General features: G+C 46.9%; 1 protein-coding gene across 3 annotated transcripts in view; it reads left to right on the forward strand.

The window, feature by feature from the left end:
* LOC311599147 (uncharacterized protein) overlaps window positions 1–25361 on the forward strand; it is a 93872-nt gene extending 68511 nt beyond the window's left edge. Inside the window, exons 4-7 of one of the 3 annotated variants that reach the window (XM_084784810.1) lie at window positions 17118–17238; window positions 18178–18286; window positions 19740–19795; window positions 20296–20947. In XM_084784810.1, the coding sequence (XP_084640936.1) occupies window positions 17118–17238; window positions 18178–18286; window positions 19740–19769 (260 nt within the window). In that variant the 3' untranslated portion in view covers window positions 19770–19795; window positions 20296–20947. Of the gene's footprint in view, window positions 1–17117; window positions 17239–18177; window positions 18287–19739; window positions 19796–20295; window positions 20948–23117 lie in introns of those variants that run through there. The other 2 variants (XR_014779778.1, XR_014779779.1) reach the window with 2 other exon arrangements.
* Window positions 25362–25742: the final 381 nt, after the last annotated feature.

A 25742-nucleotide genomic window follows, 5' to 3' on the forward strand; every position in this document is an offset into this window, starting at 1 on the left:
AATTCACGATATTGGGTGAAGAGGCTTTTTGGATACATGGGTTGAGGTATTAGGTAAAGGCTGGCTGCTTCCCTTCTCTCAACACACACACACACACACACACACACACACACACACACACACACACACATCTTCCAGAGGGCCGGGAGCCCTGAGCTCTGAGATGCTCTGGTCTCCCTCCAGTCCTTTCAGCTCCCTTTACAGACATGACCTGCTGCTAACCCCAAACACAACAAACCTCAAACAGAATTGATCCTCAAGTGCTTCCCTGCCCTAGACACCTCTGACAACAGAAGGTGGTTTTGTCAGTCTCGGGGCAGGTTCCAAAGTCATGGCCTCAGTTTCCCTTTCTTGAAAATGGAGAACATAATCCATTCCCCGGGGATGTGTACCAGGTAACTGAAGCACATAGCATAGTTGTTTTTTATTATTATTATTATTGTTATTATTATTATTATTATTATTATTATTATTATTATTATTATTATTTACTGGAATACAATTTCTCCCTTATTTCTGTTGCTTCCTGACCTGAACGGAAACAGCTTGGGATAGACAGACCTTTGGGCTCCTTCCTGCTACCTTCTCCATTGCTTTTGTGGGCTGTTGCCACCAAGCTTTTTCTTTTTCTTTTTGTTTTCAAGACAAAGAGTTTTGTGTGTGTGTGTGTGTGTGGCCCTGGCTGTGTTGGAACTCACACTATAGACCAGGCTGGCCTTGAACTCACAGAGATCCACCTGTCTTGCCTCCAGAGTGTTGGGATTAAAGGTTTGCACCACCACACTCGGTTGTGCGTGCTTTTGATTCTGGCTCCATACCTTTGTTGATGCAGTCATTTGGCTCCCTGTATCATCACCATCATCGCCATCACCATCACCATCACCATCACTAGCAGCAGCAGCAGCAGCAGCAGCTGGTTTTGAGATGTGTCACATAGTAATCCTGATTGACTTTATCTGAGCCTCTTACCTCAGTCTTCTGAGAGCAGAGTTTGCAGATGTGCTAACAGTGTGCAAACCCAGTGCCTAGCCACTGGTGCCAATAGTGTTAGTTTTTGTTGTCCTGTGTACACACACCCAGAGGGACCAAACAGCTTGCTTTATTATTAGGCATGCTTCATAGAGAAAGGCCCCGCATCTGAGCCTTTCATGGCCATCTGACTTAACATTGTGTGGCTTTTTAAAAAAGGGATTTATTTAACAAATATTTATTAAGATCCTAGCCGGGCGTGGTGGCACAGGCCTTTAATCCCAGAACTTGGGAGGCAGAGGCAGGCAGATCTCTGTGAGTTAGAGGCCAGCCTGGTCTACAAAGAGAGTTTCAGGACAGCTAGGGCTATAACACAGAGAAACCCTGTCTCGAGAAACAAAAACAAAAACAACAACCACAAAAAATATCCTAACTGCTTCTGGGTACTTACTGCACTGTAGCTGCGGGTCTTAGTTTTGTTTATTTATTTTTACAGATGTGGCCAGCCAACTGTTCATATCTGGAATAAATAGGCAATGCAAATACATTCACCGAAAGGGCTTTGAGTTCAAGTCTTGTCTTAGTGGGTGAACAATCTGCCTCAGCCGAGCTCAGAAGTCTGTGTGTCTGTTTTGTTACTTGTTAGAGTCAACTTTGGGTTTAGCCACACAGTAGCCAGGCAGATACTGACCGTCTCTCAGATCTGGTTCACAGCGGGGTAAGCATGTGTGAGCTGCTTGTCCTGATCTGGCACTCCCCCGGCTTGTCTGTGACTGCCGGCTCTACTCCCCTCTCTCTGAGGACCCCGGCCTCGTTCATACTAATCTCCCTTTATACTGTCTTAGAAAAAGGAGAGTGCTGCTGCTGCTGCTGCGCTCTCACTACCAAGTACCCTAGGGGAGGGAGAGCGTTCGCCTCTTTTTCTACTTCCCACCATTCACTCTTGTTTCCCTGCCCTTAACTAAATCACACCCGTGCATTCTATATAAACACACACACTGGCACTTAGAGATATGCTCCTTAAGGTAAAGCTCCACCATGTATATAAATCCCAGCCACAGCTGTATGCCCCTGGCATGCTCGCAGGCCTGTATGTGGACTTTACCCAAGCTTGCTGACATTGGAAATTGCCTGAGCTACCCCTGTCACGAGTATGGAACACTCCGAGCCCCTCAGTGGTTTCCAAGTTTGGGTGAGTTGTGAACTCTGCCACCTCCTTTCTCCCTCTTGGACGGAATCATGTTTCTAGAGCTAGGACTCAGGAGCACGGATGTCTGGCAAGCATCTGGGTGAGTCCTCTGTACACTTGCTGCATAGGCAGTGACGACCTTGAACTTCTTTTGTGTGTGTGTGTGTGTTTGCCTGTGCGAGTGTGCATTTGTGTGAGAGAGATGGGGGAGGGAGGGGGAGGGAGGGAGGAACATGGTTCACAGCAGAAAAGGATAGCAGTCAAAGGACAATTTTGAATTAGTCCTTACCCTTGCTTTATGTATGTGGGGTGTGTGTGTGTGTGTGTGTGTGTGTGTCTGTGTGTGTATATGTGTGGGTGCCCACAGAGGCCAGAACATAGTGTTGGACTCCTTGGCCTTAGAGGCAGTTGTAAGCCGTCTACCATGGGTGCTGGGAACCAAACTTGGGACCTCTTCAAGTGCAGCAAGTACTCTTAACCACTGGGCCGCCTCTCTAGCCCTTGTTCTCATATTTGACCCGAAGGCTAGATGCACTGGAAGGAGTGACCCTTAGCATGTCATTCGCAGCCATTGCAGAGTCCGGCTACTTGTGTTAGGTCAGAAAGTGGCTGAGAACAGTGCAACCAAACCGCCTTTGTCAGGGGCTGAACCCTGCATCCCACCCTGGGGGGCGGGGTAATCCTTCACCTCAAGGGCTCTAATCTCCCTTCCTCCCACTGTTTGCGCTCTGTCATAACCCCCTCCGTACTCCTCAGACGGAAGGCTCTTCCGAGTATCTTAAGAGACTGGAAATTCTTGAAGCGGTGCAGGGGCAGTTCTCCGTCTGTGGCAGGCAGGGCTGTCAGCTCCTGTGGCCCGGTCCTTCAGAACTTGGTCAGATTTCACTGGGAGTCACGTCAGCGGTCTGCCCTACCCTTTCCTGTTAGCGTGATTTGTACAGCGGGTTCCTTTGCTTTCGGTCAACCCGTGGGAAGAGAAGTCGATGATAGATGAGGGTGCAAGATGAAGGTTTTTGGTGGTGGTGGTCATACGGAGCTGGATTCCTTTCCAGATCCTTATCTGAGAAGATTGAGCTTTAACTTGGAGTAGGGACAGCGGAGTGTGACACCTCGTGTCTAAACGCGTTAGGACCCACAGGTGACTGACATGGACCATTCCCTTCTGACTTCTCATCTTAACTCTGCCATGACTTGTCCGTGTTTTACAAATGCAAAACACGCCAGTGACTTGCCTGAGAAATATGAGTCCCCACCCCGTCCCACCTCACCCAGGGCACACCATAAACCATTACCTAGATTCTGGACCCACACACCTTTTCTGGTTATTTTCTTCAACTGCTGTAGGGAGGAAAGCAACCAGAGACATGCAAATGAGTGGGCGTGGCCGCGTTCCAATATAAACTGTTATAGACAATGAAATTAGAATCTCGCGTGAGTTTGACATGTTATAAAACACACTTTCCTTTTGACCCCCAGCCCCCCCACCCATCACTTAAAAACAAATGATTCTTAGCCCATAGGCACAAAACAGAGCGGCTTGGCCTTTGGGGTCGGACTTGATCCAGAGCATGGCAGTAGCATAGACTGGACACCAGTGTGAGCTTGCCTGTCTTCTTGAGGTCATTGTCTGCCTTGGACGCTACCTACCACGAAGAGAGGGGAGGGGTGGTGGGTTTCTTGTCTCCTTGATTCTTGAACTCGAAAGTTCCTTTTAGACTTTTTTTTTTTGGTCAGTAGGCTAACTGTTGTGCACTGATTATTATTATTATTATTATTATTATTATTATTATTATTATTATTCTAGCTAAGTGTGTGTGTATGTGTGCTTGGACTCTAAAACAACAGAAGTGCTGTTGTATTTTAGTTTTCTTCGATTTCTTTTCTGTCCTCAGATTAATGACAGTTTGTACATTCTAAATTTCCTTTTCTGCCACACTTGGTTGCGCACACCTTTAGTCTAAGCACTCGGGAGGCAGAAGTAGAAGGATGGCTGTGAGCTCGAGGCCAGCCTGGTCTATAAAGTGAGTCTAGGACAGCCAAGGCTATGCAGAGAAACCCTGTTTGAATGCTGTGACAGACAAGATGAAACACACAGCAGGAAGCCCACTTTCTGAATCCATGTCCACACAGACATAATTCAAGTATCTGAAAGGAGGTATAAGTGTTATTTAAATTTGTGTTTAATTAAATTGTCTACACAATCAGTCTAAGGATCTTGATGTTGCTATGGTGATGTCATTTAGTGCTGCAATGGAATCTGGCAGTACGAAAAAATTCACTGAGCGTCTACCGCATACTAAGAAACCGCACGCTATCTCTTCAGCCCTAACACTAACGTGGGCACGAGGGCATTTACTTCATTTGGTAGATGAGAAAACTGAGGCTAAGCGACATTCTGCTCGGTGTCCCCAAGCCATACAGCTAGGGAGGTGCGGAACTCACCCAACCCTACCCTTGGCGCTTTAAATTCAGGATCCCCGCGCACCTGCCCGGCAGAGCAGTGAGCTGCGCATGCGCCGAAGCATGACGGGCTGGCTCTTTGTCTGCGCCGGGATCTGCGCGTGCCCTCCATGGTCTCCGCTTTGTTTTCTGCAGCGCTGTTTCGTTCGCGAGGTGTTTACTCCTCGAGTAGGTTTCTTGGACTCACACCTAAGAAATGTAATCTTACTGAAACTTGTGTTCTAAATCTCCTTGAGTGAAATGGTGTGTTGGTTGACTGAATTATGGCGCGCGCTTGCCCCGCGCGCTTGCGCCCGCGCGCTTGTGCGTGTGCAGAGTAAGGCTCCTTGGTAGAGAATTTCTTTGCTGTAGAAACACTTGAAAGTGGTGCTAGTATACGCTTTTGACTTTATTCTTCAGATTTTACTTTATAACATATTCGGCTTGTTGATTTTTGTTCCTGTGGGGTTTTTCTTCTTTTTTTGTTCCTATGTTTCTTAAACGTATTGCCTTATTAATTCTTTTTTTTCCTATTAAATATCAATTAACTTTACATTGCTTTGAGAAGCATTCAGGATGGCTTAGTATTTCTGAAGCCAGCTTCTCAAGGTCTCTGCAGAAACACCATCCCTGCAGCTGTGCTGGCTAATGCCTTCAATTCCAATTTCTCTGCTAATCAGAATCCTAAACAAGTGAGACATGAAACAGGAAGATACAAGATTTAAAACTCGCTCAGTCGTTTTATTTTATTATTTTTTTTAAAAAAATACTTATTTATTTGAAAAAGGGTCTTCTATAGGACAGGGAAATTTAAAACTCCCATGCAGCTGACGCTGGCTTTGAACTCTTGATTCGCCTGCCTCCACCCAACCACCCCCAAGTGCTGGAATTACAGATATGCACCACTAAACCCAGCTACTTATTTTATTTTAAGAATATTTCCCCCCTCCCCCGAGACAGAATTTCTCTGTGTAGCCTTGGCTGTCCTGGACTCACTTTGTAGACCAGGCTGGCCTCGAACTCACAGCCATCCACCTGCCTCTGCCTCCCGAGTGCTGGGATTAGAGGCGTTTGCCACCAAGCCTCTTAAGAATACTTTCTGTGATAAAGCACCCCATTCGCTGACTGTTCAGGAGCAGTGCTTCTCAACCTACCTAATGCCGCGACCCTTTCATACAGTTCCTTACGTCGTGGTGACCCCCCCAACCATAAAATTATTTTCCTTGCTACTTCATACCTGTAACTTTGCTACTGCTATGAACAGTCACAGTGTAAATGCTTGATATGCAGGATATCTGACCTGCAACCCCCGGAGAGGGTCTTTCCACAGAAGGGGTTGTGACCCACAGGCGAAGAACCACTGTCCTGGAGGACTCAGCTTCGACTCCTAGTACCCACGTGGTGGCTCATAACGATCTATAACTCTAGTCCCAGGGGGGCCGGTAGCCCTCACCCGCCCTCAGCAGGCACTGTTCATGCTGTAGGCATGCGGTGCACAGACATGCATTCAGGCCAACACAAATACATGTAAAATAAAAAAATAAATAGAATCTCAAAAACCGAAGCAAACAAAGCCCCTCCACCAAGTTCCACATGGATACTCAAAGTTTCTATCAATTTTGGTTTTGTGGCATTTAAATTTCCTAAACACCATAATAAAAATTAGCATCCTAAATATTGGAGTTTCTTCCTTTCATCTCTCTTTCCTCCTTCCCTTCTCTCTTCCTCTCATCACCTTCCCTTCCCTTTCCCTGATGAAAAGAGAGCAATTTTTAAATATTAAATTTATTAAGAGATACAGTTGTAATGAGATCTTCACATGTTCCTTTATACTAACCAAACCGAGTGTTTCTCTTGGGCCAGTCACTTGGAAGTCTGCAGGGCGGAAGACGTGTTTTAGTTGGAAGGCGGTTTAGAGGGACTTTGATAGCAAATGAATGGAAAGAAATGCTGTCTGATGGGCTGTGGAGATGTCACCATAACCTGGAGTGATCAATGACCGTCTCTCCCTGGCAGGGGAGATTAATGAATTGACTCTAATTTTGGCAACCTTTGTACACCGAGGCGGGCGTGTCATGTACTCTGAGTCGATTTGTGTGAGACACAGACGTCTGCTCTTCTGGTCACACCGGTGATGCTTTGCAGTGCCGTTTCAGCTCAGCCACTGCAGCTCCCAAGCCATAAGGTGGTAGACATGTAACAACCAGCCTCTGGCCTTCACATGCATGCACGCACCCCCTCTCGGGTCTGTGCACACACATGAACATGTGCACAGACACAGAGGAGTCAATCTTAAAAATAAAACCAGACTGTGGTTTCATCTCTACCCCTTAATTACTCATGTTACTTAAGTCAAAGGATTTTTCCATTCTGGTCCTTATATGACATTCAATTATTTTCTTCTTAAAGTTGTTCTTTTTTGCATTATTTATTTATTTATTTATTTATGTGTGTGTGTGTGTGTGTGTGACATATGCACCAATGCATCATAGTCTGTGTGCTGAGCTCAGAGGAAAACTTCAGGGAGGCCGTGAGGATTCAGCTTAGGAGGTCAGACTTGGAGGCAAGGTAAAAGTCCCAGACCTGCTCAGCCATCTTTCTGGCTCCACATTTTTTTCCTTTCCTTGAGATAGGCCCTGTGTGCTATAAAACACACACACACACACACACACACACACACGTTTCTTTTTTAAACAGAACCTTATGAATATTTTTGTTAGGGCTGGAGCGGCGGCTCAGTGGTTAAGAGCACTAACCAACTCTTTTTGCAGAAGATCCTGGTTCAATTGCTGGGAACGACAAGGCTTGCAACCATAAGTAACTCCAGTTCCAGGGGATTCTATGCCTTTTTCTGGTCTTCACAGACCCGAGGCACGCACGTGGTGCACCCATCTACGCACATAAATTAAAAGTAAGTATTCTATGGACTTTTCTAATCAGCCCACGCTAACAAAACTACGGCTGGTCAATGGCCGCTGGCGTCTTAAGAAGAAACAAGCAGCCACTCAGGGTGGCATACGCCTATCATCTCAGCACTGGGGAAGCCGAGGCAGGAGGATCACACAAATTAGAGGCCAGCCTGGGCTTCAGAGTGGGGCTCTGTCTCAAAAATTAAAACCAGCAAAACAAGAAAAAGAGAGGCAAGCTGACACCATGGCCCTCGTGACGGCAATGTACAGTGCTTGTACGAGACTTGTCAGCCGCAGGGTGGCGTCTTCGGAGCTCCTACGTCAGCTTCTCGCACACGAGTGGGACAGAGGACAGGACCCGGCATGTGGGAGGCCACAGGCAAAATGCCGCCATGGCTTCAACATGCAAACCGCCTGGAAAAGCCTTCAGCATGGAACCCGTAGGCTAAAAGCAGGCTCGAGAGATGTGGTGACCAACGACAGCCTGTGGACGTCATTGGAACCTTATTTATGAAGACTTGTTTAGGAGATGATTGACAGAGGTGACCAGTGACTGCACATTTGATGAGATAAAAAATTTTTATAAAGACGATACTTATTTTGGGTTGGTGTTTTCAAAAGCATTTTTTAAAAATGCACTAAGTATCTTAGAAATGCGCACTTAAATATTTATTAACACATGTGGATAAAGCGATATGATGTCTGAGACCAGATGAAGCAAGGGCAGCTCTACCGTAATAACTCTCAAAGTTCCACGGTGGGTAGATGGAATTTACTGTTCTGTGATCCCTAGTTTAATATACATTAAGAATCTTTCATGAGAAAAACTACACTTGAAAACAAAGCAAAGCCAGTTATAAAAACCAAATCCTGTCAGAATCTTACGGTGCCTTCACTGCCCAGGGACACCCAGAGCATCTGAATCCCAGTGTGCATTTCTGGATCGTGGCTTCCTCAGCTGGGTGGGTGGGTGATTCCTCCTACCCACCACCATGCTCTGCTGTCTTTAACAGAATTGGAGAAAATGGCTGTTCCCGCCTGCTTTCCGTCACCTGCCTCTGAGGTCAAACACTGCTATCAGGGCTTGACTGACAGTTGTTATTTGCCTCAAAGGATTTGAGGTCATGATCACTGCATTATCTTTCCAAGACAGTCATTTTTGAGCCTGCTTTACTGGCTATCAGGTGCTCAGGTGGTCATCTTTTTATAGATGACATCAATATCAGCTGGCATATAAAAGCTTTCCCAACCATGATTGCTTTATTAATCAATTCGTAGAGCTGATCAGGAAATTGTTAGGGTGCCTGGTAATGCAATAGGAAGAAAATAAATCTTAAAACCCATTTTTGTCGGTTAAGTAGGTATTTTGGGAGGTGGGGTTGGGCATAAACTTCAAGCACAAAAATATGCATCTTGTTATTTAACTTGCTTTTCTGTCTATTAACCTATACATTTGCTTCAAGGCAATGTCTTTAGTTAGCATCTAAAAACATGTCTGAGTGCAGAGAGGAGTAATTTGACAGTCTGGATTTTCTTTTGTTGTTATTTCTCTACCTTAGAAAAACTAAATATATGGTTTTAAGGTTATTAAAAGACATCCTGTTGTAAATGATCATAATATTTTAGAAATCAAAATTTCTGGACAGTGTGGTGTATGCCTGTGATCTCAGTGCTTGTGAAACGGAGGGCAGGGGACTGCCACAATGGAAGGCCAGCCTGGGTTAGATACCCCTGCCTCAAAATAAGTTCCTGCTCTCTGCTGACCTTGGAAGTTTTTAGAAGTTCAGAATACTGTGCCATCCCTTTCCACAAAGCTGTCCTATGTGTGTGCCCTTTTTTCCCCTGATATCCTCATGGCAGGCCTAGGGACAGCTTGGTTGGGTCTGGGTGAACTCGGAGTCTTTTGGTCCTTTCTTCTGTTGACACCATGCCATCTGTGACTCGAGCTGGCCTCCTTCAGCACTTAATCTGATGTGTAAACAGATTAGAGTTTACACCATTGTTCACTCCCGCCCCAGGATTTACAGTGTGCTGCCTCGGACGCCCTAACTGGACAGGGCTCCAGGGCCATCGATCTGGGTGCAGGTCTTTCCTGCTTCTACCTCCTCCTGTATTTGGCCTTCTGAGCCTTTCTTGGTTTGCATTTGTGTGGCCATCTGTGTATAACTAGCTTACCATTCAAGGCTCCCTCAGTGCCTCCTGCAAGAAGAATGCCCGACACTTCCACAGCGGGCCTACGTTCAATGTGTGGAAGAAATACAAATGCAACCTAGATTGTTTTGTTCTTTGAAGGTGATTTTTTTTTCCTTTTTTTTCCGAGACAGGGTTTCTCTGTGTATCCTTGCCTGTCCTAGACTCTAAAGGTGATTTTTTTCTCTCCACTAAGCAGCTGTTAAAGTAACAAAAACAGAACCAAAAAATAAAAAACCTAACAAAACAAAACAAAAAAGCAGAACTTTTTGTTATTTAAAACTCCGTGTTGAAGCTGAGATCACAAACAAACTGAGTGGCAGGCTTGGTATCTTGTTAAATAAAGCTATTGCCAGAATCTTAGTAATACAATGTTTTGGTTTTTGTTTTGTTTTGTTTTGTTTTTTTAATAGCTAAAGCAGTAACATTTCCCACACATTCCGGTCGCCAAGCGGTTGCTTATTTCTATGAAATGAGCCCTGCTGACTTTGGAGCTACGTACATGATTTCAAGGTGGCTCTGCCCTAACTCTCCTCATGGGCCTGAGAGGCTTGGGGGAAACTGGGGTACTCAACGTGAGAGGTGCCATCCCTGACACCTCTGTAAAATCAGTCTCTGTGTGGTCTCGTACTGGGAGGAGGAGGAGACAGCAGTTCCTATATTTCTCCTTGCAGTTGTGGCATATTCCTTGGAACCCCCCAAAGTGTGTCACTAAAATATGACACCCATGTCATCCCCATTTCATAAGTTGGGGTGCTGAGAATTGAATAAAACAGAGGCTTGGGCCTGTAGTCAGAGGTTTAGGACTGGAAGCCCCAGTCTGCTCTGCCTTTTGGGATAACGATGCGACTAATTTCAAGGCTGAGGTTAGAGGTATTTCTTTTGCATGCGCTGCCATCCAGCTAAAAAGGATTAGAGCGAGGACCCCGTGTGTGATCTGCACATGAATCTGCAACTGGTTTACAATAATCGTGTAATAAAAATTGCTTAGCCGAGAGCCACTGTGCAACACTGTTTAGCTGCTTGCTTCCAATATTGCATTTACAAAAATTACATATTTCATATAATCAGGCCTGTCTCTTACTTAATCATCCCACACATCATATAAATCTTTAAAGCGGACAGGTCTATAAATCACTAGCATTTTTCATTTACCACTTATTCCAAGCCAGGCAGTTTCTTATTTAAATTGCCATATGGATAAATCTAATAATCCCTATTCACTTACATCATCTCAAACTTTAAATCTTATTCCGGCTGAGGTCATAAGTGAAATCAGTATTGAGGGCAGAACCGGCAGCTGTAACAACTATAATAGCTTTCCAAATTATATTAAAGGGCCCAAATAACATTAAAAAATGAGGAAAAATTGAATTACATTATTAAAGTGTGATCTGCTGAATCAGGCAGATGTAGGGCCTGAACAGAGCTCCCAATTGGGGTGTGGCTCCCGCTGGGAGAGTATACCAGTGGGAACTGCTGGCCGAAGCCCTTCTCTTATTTGCGTGTTTTGATACAGATCTGGATCAGGGCTTCCTAGCTAGATACTATTGACTTTTTTTTTCCTTTTTTTTGGACTATACAGTTCCTTGTTTGGGGCTGTTTTGTACACAGTAGGACGGTTAGCGGCACGCCAGGCCACTCACTTGTCATTAGCTGCCAGTAACACTCCCTGACCTCAGTTTTAACAACCCCAAATGACGATGGTGTGGGGAGAGCATCCTCGCCTCACTGCTGGTAACTCCTCACATAAATAATTGGAGAAGTTGAATTGGCCCTGGGTCTGTGCTCTCTAGCCGTTTCCTTGGTGTAGGTACAGCGAGGTCGGTGGACCCGGTGCTTCCGGTATTCACTACCGAGTGGTCTGGGAGCGCATGCTCAGATGCGCGATGAGGCCAGTTGGAAGTCTCCCGCGAACAGGGAGGTTTTGAATTCCAGGCAAACGGGACAGTTTATATTTTCGCTTTTCTCCGATGATGCAGCAGCCTATTCTAGACCCGTTTTTGAAAACGCAAGGGCGTCGTAGACCTGTGTTTGTAACACAGCAACCTACCGCACATCTGCAGCATCCATGCAATTTTTATACGTATCACAGATGGCTAGGAAGGATAGTGTGATTCTGTGATGACTAAAGGAAAATTAGTGACATTTTGGGAAGGAGACATTTGAATCTCAAGCCCTAGCCCGTGAACAAGTTTGCACCCTCAGGACTAACGCGGAGGCTGAGGGGCTGCCTTCCTCACTTCTTACAGTGGGTAGATTGTGTCTTCTGACGCCTGGCGGATGCAGATAGTTCATCTCGCAGCTATGAAAGGAACTGACTGCAATTAGTTTCCCGGAGAGATTCTGCCAGGTCTTTGACAGCCGGAGGAGTTATTCCCCGTATAAATCACTGCCGCGCTGCCATCTTAAATGCACGTGCTTTTCTAGAGAGGCGTCCATCCTCCATCACCTTAGACCAAATAAAGCGAATGGTGCCATTACAATTTGGAGATGAAGCTCGTTGACAGCACGGTGTCACAGAATGCTGAGGGAAGAGATCTGTAATTATGGGCTGGCAGCACCCCATGCCTAACTAATGGGAAGTGTGACATCATTTATCGTGAGGACCAAAAGACAGAACTAGGAAACAAATATTGGAATGGAATTTGCTGTGCCTAGGAACTCTGCGTTCTGAAAGGCTTTTGACCAGCATTAGGCTTGACAAAGTCTTTCCAATATCTTACAGCCGTGGTGACTTGTGATGCATTGAGGTGTCAAGGTGATTCACTTTGTATGGGAAAGAGGCCATTCATCCAGCTCAATTTTGCCCCAAATCTGTGGAAACTCGCATCATCTTTCCCCCTTTCTTTCTCTGTATAAAATATTATTTTCACTCACATTCCTTAAAGATGAGATTAAAGCTCTCAGCTACTTGGTTTAATCACCCCAGAGCAGACAGGGAGCATGCCTCTGGTGTCCCCCACCTAATTAACCCACTCCGGGACACCTCTGGTTCAAAAGCACAGAGTATAAATCCTCCCCTTTCCGCCTTCGCCTTCTACATGTGCCCGGGTAGATAGAGACAGGATGAGGGCAGGCAGGATGCGATACTCTCGGGGTGTATGTCCTGGGTCATTGGCACAGTCAAGTCAGTGTCTGCGACTCCGTCTCTCCAGTGACTATGAATGTTAGAAGGAGCTGGCTTTGGTGTTTTCAGAGTAGATGTTGGGTCTCAATTGGGCATGTTCGTGTTTTTGTTTTTGTTTTTTTAAGTTTTAGCACAAATATTCTGTGACTCCAAAGCCAGTGACAAAAAGGAAAGTGGAGACAAGATTTCTTGGCTTCTAATTAGTGGTATCCGTGAACTCATGTCCCAGCACCCCTCTCTGTAGCCAGGGATGGCCTTACATTTGGATATTTTTTAACCTCAGTCTCTTGAGTACTGGGATTACAGGCAGGCACTACCATGCCCATCTAGGAAAAAAAAATCTGTCTTCAAATGATTCTAGACATGCAGTCAGCTGCACAAATGCTACTCATTAAATCAGGCCTTAAGAAATATTATTGTGAGCCAGAGCTGGGCGTGGTGGCGCATGCCTTTAATTCTAGCACTCTGGAAGTAGAAGCAGGCAAATCTCTGTGAGTTCGAGACCAGCCTGGTCTACAAAGTGAGTCCAGGACAACCAGGACTACAAAAGAAACCCTGTCTCGAAAACCCAAAGGCGAAAAATAAAGTTGTCCCTGGACCTCTGTAGCCACGTTGTGGCACACATGTGTACATCACATACATATGCAGATACAATAATAACAATAAAGAAAGATTGCTTATTTAAAAAAGTATTGGTGTGTATGTGTGTGTGTGCACGCGTACATGTGGGTGCGCGTGTATGCACATGTGTGTGAATGAAGGTGCCCATGAAGGCCAGAAGTGTCAAATCCCCCTGGAGCTGAGTCATAGGCAATTGTGAGTTACATGTCATCCAATATGGGTTCTAGGAACCAAACTCAGGACTTCTGAAAGAACAATGTATACACTTTTAAACACTGAGTCAACTCCAGCCCCAAGAGGTAAGATGGCTGAGCCATTTTGTATCTCACATTAAAAAAAAAATTAAAAAAAAGAAAGAAAAGAAAAGAAAAAGAAAAAGAAAAAAAAGATTTTTAACTGGAGAGATGGTTCAGCAGTTAAGAGCACTGTTTGTTCTTCTTGAGGCCCTGAGTTCAATTCCTAGCTTCCACATGGTAGCTCACAATCATGCATACTGGGATCTGATGCCCTCTTCTGAAATGCAGGTGTACATGCAAATAGAGCACTCAAATAAAAAAATAAAAATAAAAATTAAATCTTTAAAAGTATTTTAATGACCCTTCTGTTTTGTTTGAGGCAGGGTCTCACGATGCAGCTCTGGCTGATCTGGAACTTGCTGTGTAGACACTGTGAGCTCCCAGAAATCTACCTGACTCAGGCACACACTGCCATGTCAGGCATTTAATGATCCTTTTAGACTAGGAGAATAGAACATTTATAAGGCGATATTATCCCGATCATCTCTGTAATCACGGATGCCGGATGAAATGGTAGTCCTACTTTCACTTAAGCCATCTGGATCCGTGTGGCAGGATAAAGCTTGCTAGAAGATTCCACCCCAGAAGCTGTGGAACACACATGCCTAGCCCAGGGCCTGTTACATATAGGAATAACGGTAGCTTTTGTCAAGTGTGATTACAAGCCAGGCACAGTGCTCAGCACTCTGGGTGGGTAACTATTTAGTTGCATGGCAGCTCCATAAGGCACTGGTAGTTGGTTGTTACTCACCAGGGTCCCTGACTCTTTTCAGTTGTCCCAAGGCTAGGGGACCACCTCCTTCCTTGGACCTGTACAGCATTAACCATGGATGCAATTGTGTCTCCTTCCTGGGTGCTGTTCTTCCCAGCCCTGCTTCTAAGGCCTGGTGTCACTGCCTGCTGTGCCCTGCAGCGACATCCTGAAGCAGCCAATCTCCATGTGTAAGTTTCTCATGTTTGAATGAGAAATGTCCCCCATAGTCCCTGGTATTTGAATACTCAGTACTGTTTAAGTAGATTTAGGAGGTGTGGCCATGCTAGAGGAAGCATGCCACTGGGGGTATGCTTTGAAGTTTCAAAGGCACTCTCCGTTCTCAGTTCTCTCTCTCTCTCTCTCTCTCTCTCTCTCTCTCTCTCTCTCTCTCTCTCACACACACACACACACACACACACACACACACACCCTCCCTATGCCTGCCACCTGCTGCTATGATTTCCCGCCACGATGCACTCTTCCCTGTGGAACTGTAAACCCAAATCCTTCTTTCTCTTTGTTTTCATGGTCATGGTGTTCTACCTCAGGGATGGAAAAGGTAACCGAGACACCCTGTGGTCTCGCAATCCCATTTGGCCCCCCCTCCCCCATTCCTGTACCGAATCCCTCTCTTTGAAATTCCTTGCCCGGTTTCCTCTTCCTTGGTGGATTTGAATGGTGGAGTGCATTGCATTACCCATGTTCTCCATTCGAGGTTAACATTCCCAAGTCTGACCCATAGCCCATACCACTTAACCACAGGCGACTCTCCCTGAGTGTGCAAAGAAGTGTGAACGACCGGCAAAGGACCTCTTGGGCTGTGTTCACGGGGCTAAGCCCTTTGCACATCTGCTTGCTAAGCCTGATGCAAATACCCGTGCATCCTAGGTGGGTGCAGTTCTTACTCCAGCAAGCCGTGGGATTGGGAGACATTCCTGAACTGTCGCGAAACTGTCACAAAGGGCAACTTCACTGTAAGACACGAGGTGGGAGTCCTTAGCAATTTGTGTCTTCCCATGAGTCCATGCCCTGGAAGTGGCATCTTTTTTTGTTTTGTTTTTCAAGACAGGGTCTCTCTGTGTAGTCCTCGCTGTCCTGGACTTGCTTTGTAGACCAGGCTGGCCTCGAACTCACAGAGATCTGCCTGCCTCTGCCTCCCCAAAGGACTTGTTCCCTTCCCCTTCCTCCCCCTTTTTCTCTTTCCGTCTCACTAGGGACAGTCTCTTCAACTTCTCCCAATAAAGCTTCCCACGTGGGACCTGCCACGTGACATTGACTCTGTGGATCTGTTGCCTAGCTCCGCCCAGCAGGTTCAACCACAGCTTGACAAACACTTTGGAGTGTCTCCCACATGCTAGGCACTGCCCTTGCCCTTGGTATTATGCTATGAGCAAAACATTAACATTTATTCTATAGGCTGCTTCCTGTTCCATTATATCAAAAGTATTATTCCTGGCCTACGGAGATGGCTCAGTGGTTAAGAGCAAAATGGCCGCTCCTTCTGCATTTAATTTCCATATGGACAAGGCAGCTCACAACCATCTCTAACTCCAGCTCTGAGGAATCCGACAAGCTCTCCTGGCTTCCACAGGTCAACACAAGCAGCTTGCCATCATAACTCTCAAGCTCCGGATGAGGGTACAGGGGCTGCCACACTGTGAAGCTGAATGGCTTTACACACGCCCTCCAGTGCTTTAAGCCCTGTGTCCACTGTCATGTACTTCCAAGCTGGAGCATCATAGTAATTTGATTCCAAAAATCTGACTTAGCTGTGTTTCTGTTATCAGGCAACACATCCTGTGTTCGAGTAGACCTGGGCGCGTTAGGGGCATCTTTCTGGACTAGTCAGTTACCTCAGGTGTCTGAGATAATGTGGCCATGCAGTGCCCCCTAATGACACCTGGTGAACTTGACCATATTAAACCTCTAGCCTGTATTTTGGCTGATCCCATTGGTAGCAGGAGAAGTTCCCCAAGGCCGGGCGTGATGACACACACCTGCAAGCCCAGCCTTTGGGGGGCTGAGGTAGGTGGGCTGGTGAGTTTGAGATCAGTCCGAACATATGGGGACCCTGTCTCAAAACCATTATAAACAACAACCGCAGCTGGGTGTGGTGGCTCGTGCCTATAATGCCAGGCCTGGGGATGCCCAGGCAAGAGGCTTGCTGTGAGTCTGAGGCCAGGTGGGGCTTACATGTTCCAAACCAGCCTGGCTGAGTTCTCTGAAGCAGGTACTGGGAACTGAACTCAAGTCCTCTGTAAGAGCGAGGCACACTCTTGGCCACCGCGAGGCATTGCTCCAGCCCGCTGGCGGCTCTGCTGGGCCATATGGAGTCCATATGGGACTAGAATTGGCGAGGACAGGATGTCCAGATCGGCTACCTCCATCTCCCCAACTCTGGGATAGAGATCTTCATGGAGCCCTCCAGCCTAACTCTTGCCACTGCCAAATGAATAGTTTCATTAATGTGGGACATAGGTCATTTGTCCTATAACCCTGCCCTTTGGATTTCTTCCTTCGCATTATTAGAAGCCGCATCTGTCTTTGTTCTCCTGGCCCGCCTACGCTGTGTGCTGCTAATCCTTCTGAGAGGTTCATTTCAGTGACTTCGCCCTTTCAGCGCACTCCAGGCACTTGCGCCGCCATCAGTGTAGTTCACTCGGGTCAGAGCATGTGTGTTCCACGTTCTTCGCCATGACAACTGGATCACTGAGGGAGCTATGGAGACAGAGCTCACGGAGGTGAGAGGGGAGCTCGACTTAGAATTTCTATAGAGCACAGGGAAGGGCCCTGGGGGGTGGGAATCGGATTAGAGCAAATGTAATAATTTATACGTTTGAAAACGCCAGAATCAAGGCTGGTGAGATAGATGCTCAGTGGGTGACGACACTGCCCATGATGCCTCACAACTTGAGTTTGAGCCCCACAAGGTAAAAGAAGAGAGCTGACTCTTACAAGTGGTCCTTTGACCACACACGTATGCATATGTGTCACACACAGACACACACACACACACACTAAATGTATCAAAAATATGGCAAAACACCATAATAAAACCCATTCATTTGTATGCTAACTTAAAAAAATAACAATAATGATATAATCAACTTACATAGGGCCAAATATACTAGCCATCATCCTAATCTATGTTTTCTGGTTGCCTTAACTATCTCATTAGTGATCTACCTTGTACCAATTTTCCAGCCATTCACTCAGGCATGGAGCTTTGCTGTGCAGTGCTTGAGCAGACATGACCTGCATCTCTGAGACTTAGGGCCCTGTTGGTAGTGGTATGAAATAAATCCTTGTACCAAGAAGAGCACATCTCCTCCCTGATTGCCCATGAGAAGATGCTCTGGGCTTGTGGAGAAGTCTTCCTACCTTAGGAAGGGCACAGCCCAGTGTGCTATGGAACCGTATGAGCATATTTTCTCCGCAGAGTGCCAGGATCCTCTGGAGCTGCTTTAGGCCCTCTCCCCACATCTCTCAGTTGGAGGAGAGGGCAGGGAGTGCGAGGAGATGGCTGTTCACCTCTCAGATGAAGGGCAAGGTAGGGCCTGCAGTGGCCTCGGAAGCCAGTCTGAACGGGTGGGCTAGAGAGCGGTGTCCCTCTGTGTGCTGGGATCTGATTGGATGCATTCATCTCCTTGGGAGACAAATGAAATCAATCCTCTCTCCAGCGGGCGGCAAAGTGACAGGAGCGCGGAGATTAAAAGAGATTGTGAGGTTATACGGGTGACAGCAACCATCAATCGGGTTATGAAGCCCAGCACCACGCTCTCTGCAAAGGTAAATGGCCCAGGCTCAGCCTTGCAAGGTTGGGGTCCTGTGGAAAAAAAAATCTTTCCCTACTGACGCTCCTCCCGTCTGACTCCTTTTACACTTCAGAATTTCCATTTATAAGGCTATTTTACCCATCTGGTACAGGCAGCTTTTATATTGAGTCTTTGTGATCTTGTCTTTGTTTGTTTGCTTGTTTGTTTGTTTTATTTTGTTTTTCTTTGACTTCTATGTAAATACCCCCGCAGCTACTGGGTTCTTGGGGTGCGGACTCTGCCTTGGACATTAGCAGGGCAGTTTCCCAGCGTCCCACCAGCACCAGTTGTGTGAGGAGGGGGAGAGAAGAGAGCAGGATGCGCAGAGTGAGGGGTGGGGTGAGGGATCTGCTGTCACACTGTCACTAGGGCGGCCACTGAGCTGGGTGGCCCTTCTGAGTTGGCTTTGGGGGAAAGTCCTAGTTCTTTATCAGCAGTGGCCTGCCCCTAGGAAGAAGACATAGCCTAGGGCAAGGTGACTTTCCCCCAGACGGGCAGTAGGGGACAGATAGCCTACAACCAACCTTCCCTGGGGGGTGGGGGTGGGGTGGGAACACAACGTGAGTCCTGAAGGGGAGATGTGGGTGGCACAGCACAGAGCAGTCATGAGAGGCTCTGAGGACAGGCTGTGCTTGTGATCCGTCCTCAGGCTCCACTGGTGACTTCCGGCAGTAGCGACTTCTCCATCTCCTTCGTAAACAATATGCTGTTCTTGCCAACATTTTTGGCTTTTTTCTCCTTTCCAGTTTCGGGGGAGTCAAACCCAGGCCCTCCACATGCTAGGCAAGTACTTTCCTACTGCGTCAGGCTTCCAGCCATTTCTCTCACGGTTCTCCCAGCATCACCGTCCTGCAGAGACAGTAGCCATGGGGAGGGCTTCCCCGCCTAGCTGCAAATCCTTTCCCTGTGGGTGTGTCCCCATCTGGCCTTTTGAAGCGTCTGTCTACTCTAGGACCCACAAAGGGGCGCAGTGGCTTAGAGCGTTTGCTGCTTTTGTAGAAGATTCGATTCTCATCACCCATATGGTGGCTCGCTGTCCACATTATCCGTAACCCCTGTTCTGCAAGGTTCCTACACATTCTTCTGACTTCTGCCAGCGTCAAACATGCATGTCGTGCATATGCATATGTGCAGGCAAAATAGTCATACGCATAAATGGAATAAATCTAATTTTAAAAAGATTTATTTTTATATTTAATTATGTGCATGTGAGGGGCTGTGCATACACACACAGGTGGCTTTGGAGGTCGGAAGTTTTTGGTTTTTCGGGACAGAGTTTCTCTTTCTAACAACCCAGCCTGTCTCGGAATCGCTTTGTAGACCAGGCTGGCTTCGAACTCTCGAAGATCCTCCTGCCTCTGCCTTCGGAGTACTGGGATTAAAGGTGTGTGCCACCATGCCGGGTTTTGTTTTTGTTTTTGCGGCAGGCGATCTTCACTGTGGAGCCTGCATTCTAGTTTCTCTCTTGACAGTTTAACTTGAGGTGAGTCTACCTTATTTCTTCAGGTTATCTGAAATCTCTGAGGGCAGAGGGCCTATAACTCTTCTTTGAACCTCTGGTAAGATTCATTAACGAATTGTCTTGAAACACCTCATCAGTAGCTCCTAACGGGCCTCTCGGGTTACACATTGGCAGTCACTGTTCCCTGCGGCACACAACATGACCTTTTACAATGCAAAAGAGATTTAGCCAGTTCTCTGTTCAAGCCTTCTCCTGGATTCCTGTGAAAAATCACAACCGCTGTGTCCCTGAGTCTCTAACTCAGCAATCAGCGCACTCCCCCTCCCGTCTACTTCAAGGCTTTCATACTGGCCCCGCCCCTTGCCCACAAACCACGCCCACAGATCCTCCTCCGCCTTCTTTCGGTTCCGAGGTCCAGCCCTTCCCTTAGCCTTCTCCGCTTCTTTTCTCTGCGCTCCTCATAGGTTCCACCTGTGCTTGACATTCTGTTTTAATTGTCTATTTATTTCCCTTTTTTGCAGTGTAAGTTCCCATAAGGCAGAGACCTTGTCCGTCTGCACGGTTTACCATTACGTCCAGGGTTAGAACACTGCCTGGCACACAGCCAGCTCCCACCACTGTCTGGTGCATCGTGGACTAGGGGAAGTGGGAAGTCTCGTGACGACCGCCATCCGGCCCTCCAGGCCTGTCCCTCCTCTGGCCAGCAGGGGGCTCTTTCAATTCAGAAGAGCAGCTGAGCGTTGCCTAGTGGTTCACCTGAATTCTCATGCACAACTAGAAAACCTCACCTTCGCCTAATTCCGCTGCGCCAACCCAGGCAAACATTGAACTCTGTGTTAACGAGCATGTTTTGCTTTTTATAGGTGGTCCTCCAAGGACTTTTTTGGTTTTGATTGTTGGAGGGGCGTAAGGTTTGCTGTTAGAACTTTTGTTGCGTTGAAACAACAAAGACAGCTAAAATGTGGGTGGGACAACCGCACAGCAGCAGGAAGCTTTAAGTCAGCGCTTAAGCCCTGGAAACCAAACAGCTGACTGAATGCGGCCAGTCAGCTACAACGTGTACTTACCCACCCACTGGAAAGGGAGCTGCTCCTGCCCGCTCCCTCCCCCTCTTTCCAACAATAATCTGGCAATATTGCGTTGCTAAATATAACCTCTTCTGGAAAATATACACTCTCCTTAAAATACGGTGGTTTTAAAGTTTGTATCAATTTAGAAACTGAAAAGTCCTCCCTGAAAGAAATGGCTCGTGCGTTTGAATGGAGCTATTGTCTGTTAGCCCTTTCCTTTAGGGTAGAGTCTGGAAGGAGTGCCGGCTTCACTGCCAAGAGAAAAAGAGCTGTATCTACGGCTCACTCTCCGCCAGCACAAAGCAACCTTAGTTTGGCAACACACAGCGGTTGTTGGGAAGGCCCAGGTAGCGTCGTTAGGCCATTAATATGGCTTATGCGCTGTTACTCATGTCTATTTCTGTATAAATGCTCCTTAATTCTGTACCCAGGAAAATGTGCCGCCCTGGTCAGGCGTCAGTTTCCTGGAAAAACCACAGTACCCTTCTGTGAGTGAACCACAGTGAATGACTTCTTACAGCGAAGGGAGCAGAGGAGCGGACTGTGGGAGGCAGCTTTTCAGGTCTGGGAGTGTTGCTCTGGACAGGGCAGCTAGCCCGGCACCATCGGGGTGCGTCTAAAAGCACACACATTGAAATCTCGTGTTCCAAACCATAACCCAGCCAGCCCAGATATTTTTTTTATTTCGGATTAAAAAAAAAAGTATTAACTCTAGGTAAGAGAAGATGAAGCTCATAGTTTGGATGAACTTAAGAAGCAGGCCAAGGGAGTGTTGAGTCTAGGACGAAAAGCAGGCTCTGGTTTAAAAGGATTCCTTGGAAGGCTTCATAACCGCCTGTGCAGACAGCTGGTGTGCGCGGTCAGTGTTGTGTTCAGAGATCCCTGCCAGGTAGGCTATGAGGGAAACGAAACACCCGGGCCTGTCCTGAGAACGTATGAAACTGCATGGGGGACACTGCACACTCAAGAGAGGCAGAGGGACAGTACAGAGCCCAATACTAATTACCACGACCCAGAGCCATCTCCTTCAGGAAGTAAATGCCGTCAAACAACCTCATTTCCAAAAAATGAAATGGGCTGAAAACTGGGTGTACCTGATCTTTAGAAAGAACACCACAGAATACCTCAAGGTATTTAGCAACACTGGCGCTCTCTTTAGCACAAAGGTACTGCCCTGTCGGTGTATTAGAAAAAAAAATTAGGTGGTCAGGTGGGTTAGTGCATAAAGTACTTACTGTGCAAGCAGAAGGAGCTAAGTTCGAATCCCAGGTGTCCATGTAGAAGCTGGTCATGGTGGTAACTCCAAGACAGGGGAGGAACAGACAGGTGAATCTGTAGGGTTTGCTGACCAGCTGGTCTAGCTGAATCAGTAGGCTCCAAGTTCAGTGAGAGACTCCATCTCAAAAAACAAACAAACAAAAAACCAAAAAAACCCAAACCAAACCAAACAACACCACCAACAATAAAAAACAAACAAACAAAAAACCCCTAAAACCATAAAAATAAAAAATAGGGCAGAGAGCGAAGGAGGAAGACAGTGTTGTTGATCTCTGGCCTCCATGTGCATACACACACGTGTACACATATGTATATGGGCACAGCACACAGTATTAAATGGCAGGTCCTTCATTTCCAAAGTGTTTACTGAGCACCTACTATATGCAAGGCACAGAACTCAAATGCTTGCGTTCCTCAAGAGAATGGGGTGACCTGACTTGTATGTGATGCTGAGGTGGGTGTCTGCAGGGAGTGCGTATGTCATGGCAAAGACACTCAGAGGAATGTGAGGAGACTATAGAGCCACCCCTGGGAGGGGGATCTTGTGTGACAAACAGGACCTGAGCACTTGGAGACAGCCACTGGTCTGGGTGTAAATCCAAGAAAAACCAGTTTAACTCCGCTCACCACCTTCCCCATCTGTCTGTCAAATCTTCAGTGACATTTCTTTCTTTTTTTTCTTTCTTTTTATGTTTTGTTTTGTTTTGTTTTTCCAGACAGGGTTTGTCTGTGTAGCCTTGGCTGTCCTGGACTTGCTTTGTAGACCAGGCTGGCCTCGGACTCACAGTGATCCTCCTGCCTCTGCCACCCTGAGTGCTGGGATTACAGGTGTGGGCCACTGCACCTGGCTCAGTGATATTTCTTTAGGATTAGCGTATCTGCTAGTTCAGAGGTGATTTCTTCTGGTGGGAAGGAGTGAATAAATAATGCGCATTTTCCTCTATTGGGGAGTATATATGGCAGTTGTCACTCAGACTCATATGACCCTTATATAGATGTGGTGCAGCCCGGATCCCAGGGGAACGAGCTCTGGGTGCTTCATGTTGCTGCTCTCATGATGATCCTCCTGTGCCATCAGGGAAACTGAGGACTGAACACCGTCCCCTTTCTCAGCTGCTGGACACAATGCTGACACATCCTGACGAAGGAGAAAAAGAGAAGGAAGAAAACAGAATGGGCGTCAGGGAATGAAACTTCCGAATTCTGAGTTCCTAGGAAGCCATGAATGTCCCCGTGAGACCCAGGGTCCCACAGGCACACCCAGGTCTGGAGTAGATTCTCTGTCCTAGGACGAATCCTATTTTACATAAAGCAGCAAGCAGCTAAGATAGGGCATACTGAGGCCAGCCAGCCAGGAGTAGATGCCCACCTCATATTTACAAATGAACTTGCTTGTCTCAGACTTGGAGCTAATACAGTAAGCAGCCTTGGAGATGCAGGCACCACAACAGAAACATTGGTAACAGAAAAGGGCTTGACTTCCACTGGACACTATGAATTTTCTGAGTGTGTGTGTGTGTGGTTTTTTTTTTTTTTGTTTTTTTTGTTTTTTAATGCTTAGCTAGTAGTGGAGTTAGAACCTCAGAAAGGACCATGAACGTTAACAGCCAGAGTTCATTTTATTCTCTGTGAGAGAATTATCTGCTACTTCTGCTGAAGGGCATAAAATCCACTTTCTCCTTTCTTTTCTTTTTTTTAAAAAAAGCATCTATTGCTTTTAAAGCCGGCTGGGTCTTAGATGACAGGTGTTTCCGCAGGGCTCAGCTCTTTGCATCCGTTGTTTTCTCTCTCCTTTAAACCTATTTATCATTCGTGCAGCTATAGTATTGGGCGAGGCATCCTGCATTAGGTCATCTCGTCCTCTCAGTGCCCTTGACAGTCATGGCACTTTTCCTGCTGAGGCTTGGTGAGACGTTAACGAAGTGGCTTTTGCCACTCCAAGTCGGCTGGGAGCTCTGTAGTGTCACTGCTGGTGAGGTGAGATATGACAGTTGTTCGGCATAAAACACTATTTTCCTTCTCTTTGGAAGTGACCAGTATTTCTTCCATCCTGAATGACAATACTGTCACCCACAAACACTTATCTCTCCTTTGTCTACTGAAAGGCTGACTGACCTAGGTTCTAGGGCTCCCAAGCAAGTTATGAGCCTATAATCTTCCAATCTAGCTCAGAGGGTGTCTCCCCTGAGAAGTGCTGTCTGTCACCTGCCCACCCCACACAGTGTGAGCATTAGGTGCTTCTCTCATTGCCATGACCAAATGCCTGAAAAGGCAACTTAAGAAAGGAAGGACTTATTTTGCCTCAGTCGGTTTCGATGGGGGAAGGCCAATGGCAGGAGTAGGAGGCAGCAGGTCACGTGTGTCCACAGTCAGGAAGCAGAGGGAGATGACTGTAGACGTTCAGCTTGCCTTCTCTTTCCTGTTCAGTCTGGAGACCGCGCCTGCGCATGGTCACCGCCCACATTTAGGGTGAACCTCCCACTTGAGCTAACCCAGTGTAGACGGTCCCCCATAGGCATGCCAGAAGTTTGTTTTCACGGGGATTCTACAGCCACCAAGCCGACAGCCAGGATTAGCTATCACACTACCGTGCTGGGCTCTGAGGTGGCTCCCAGGATGCCGTCACTTCATCGCTACGTCCTTTTATACTTCCTTCTTCCTGGGCGAGGGCAGGACATCTCTGACTTTCAGCTAGTAAAACATTTGTAATGCCTGTCTCGCTGAGGCTGTGTCTTCTCAGCTAGCTTTGATAAGAAGGAAAGAGGCCATGTTGGTGAGGCCCATGTGACAAAGAACTGAGGGTGCCTGCTGACTGTCAGCCGCCAAGGACAGAGGTCCTTATTCCAACACCCGACAAGAAAGTGGATGTTCAAGTTGAATGTACACAGCATGTTAGATCGGAAACGACCCGTCCCTCGGCTGTCTTCTCAATCGATGACCCAGCCCTGCCAGGACTGTGACAGAAACCTTGCAGGTGGCCTAGCTAAGCCACACCTGGATTTTGAGCCGTGGGAGCCAGGAGAGTGCGCCGTGGTTTAAACTGCTAAGTTCATGCTACTGCTGTAGAACGCAATATGCACAGCTCATTTGTGATTTCTCCCACCTCGGTGGGTGCTTTGTATGTTACATGTAGCTTTATTCTGTCTTTAGATCATGCTGTAACCTTTGTTTTTTACATGTCTGGCTTCCCCACATACTATAAAGATCATATACTGCCCCTGAGGCACAGTAGAAATCAGTAGTGAGGCTCATAAATGTGCAACAAGGAAAACGGGCTTTCTTGCATTTCCTCGGTTTGGGGCTCCATCTTGATGGACGAGTGTATTGGGGCAGAAGTGTGGCTCAAACTTGCTAGCGTAGTCTAACTCTCTTTAAGCTGGGTCTGGCTGACTTAGTCTTTAGTCAGGTTAAATTTAAGACCCTAGTTCCCCTTCAGGGCTTTCCCCACTCTTTAAAGTCCCAGCAGGCAGAGAGGTCACCTGTCTCTGAGGAATGGGGGACAATGGCTGTTCAGGTGATAAGCCCCTGTGCCTTGCCTCTATAGGCTCAGGAAGACTAGGGGAGATGTGAAACATTTACACAAATGAACATACACATGCATGTGTACCTGCACACACACA

The sequence above is a fragment of the Acomys minous genome, assembly GCF_964271855.1.
Source record: "Acomys minous genome assembly, chromosome: 6".
Classification (NCBI taxonomy): domain Eukaryota; kingdom Metazoa; phylum Chordata; class Mammalia; order Rodentia; family Muridae; genus Acomys; species Acomys minous.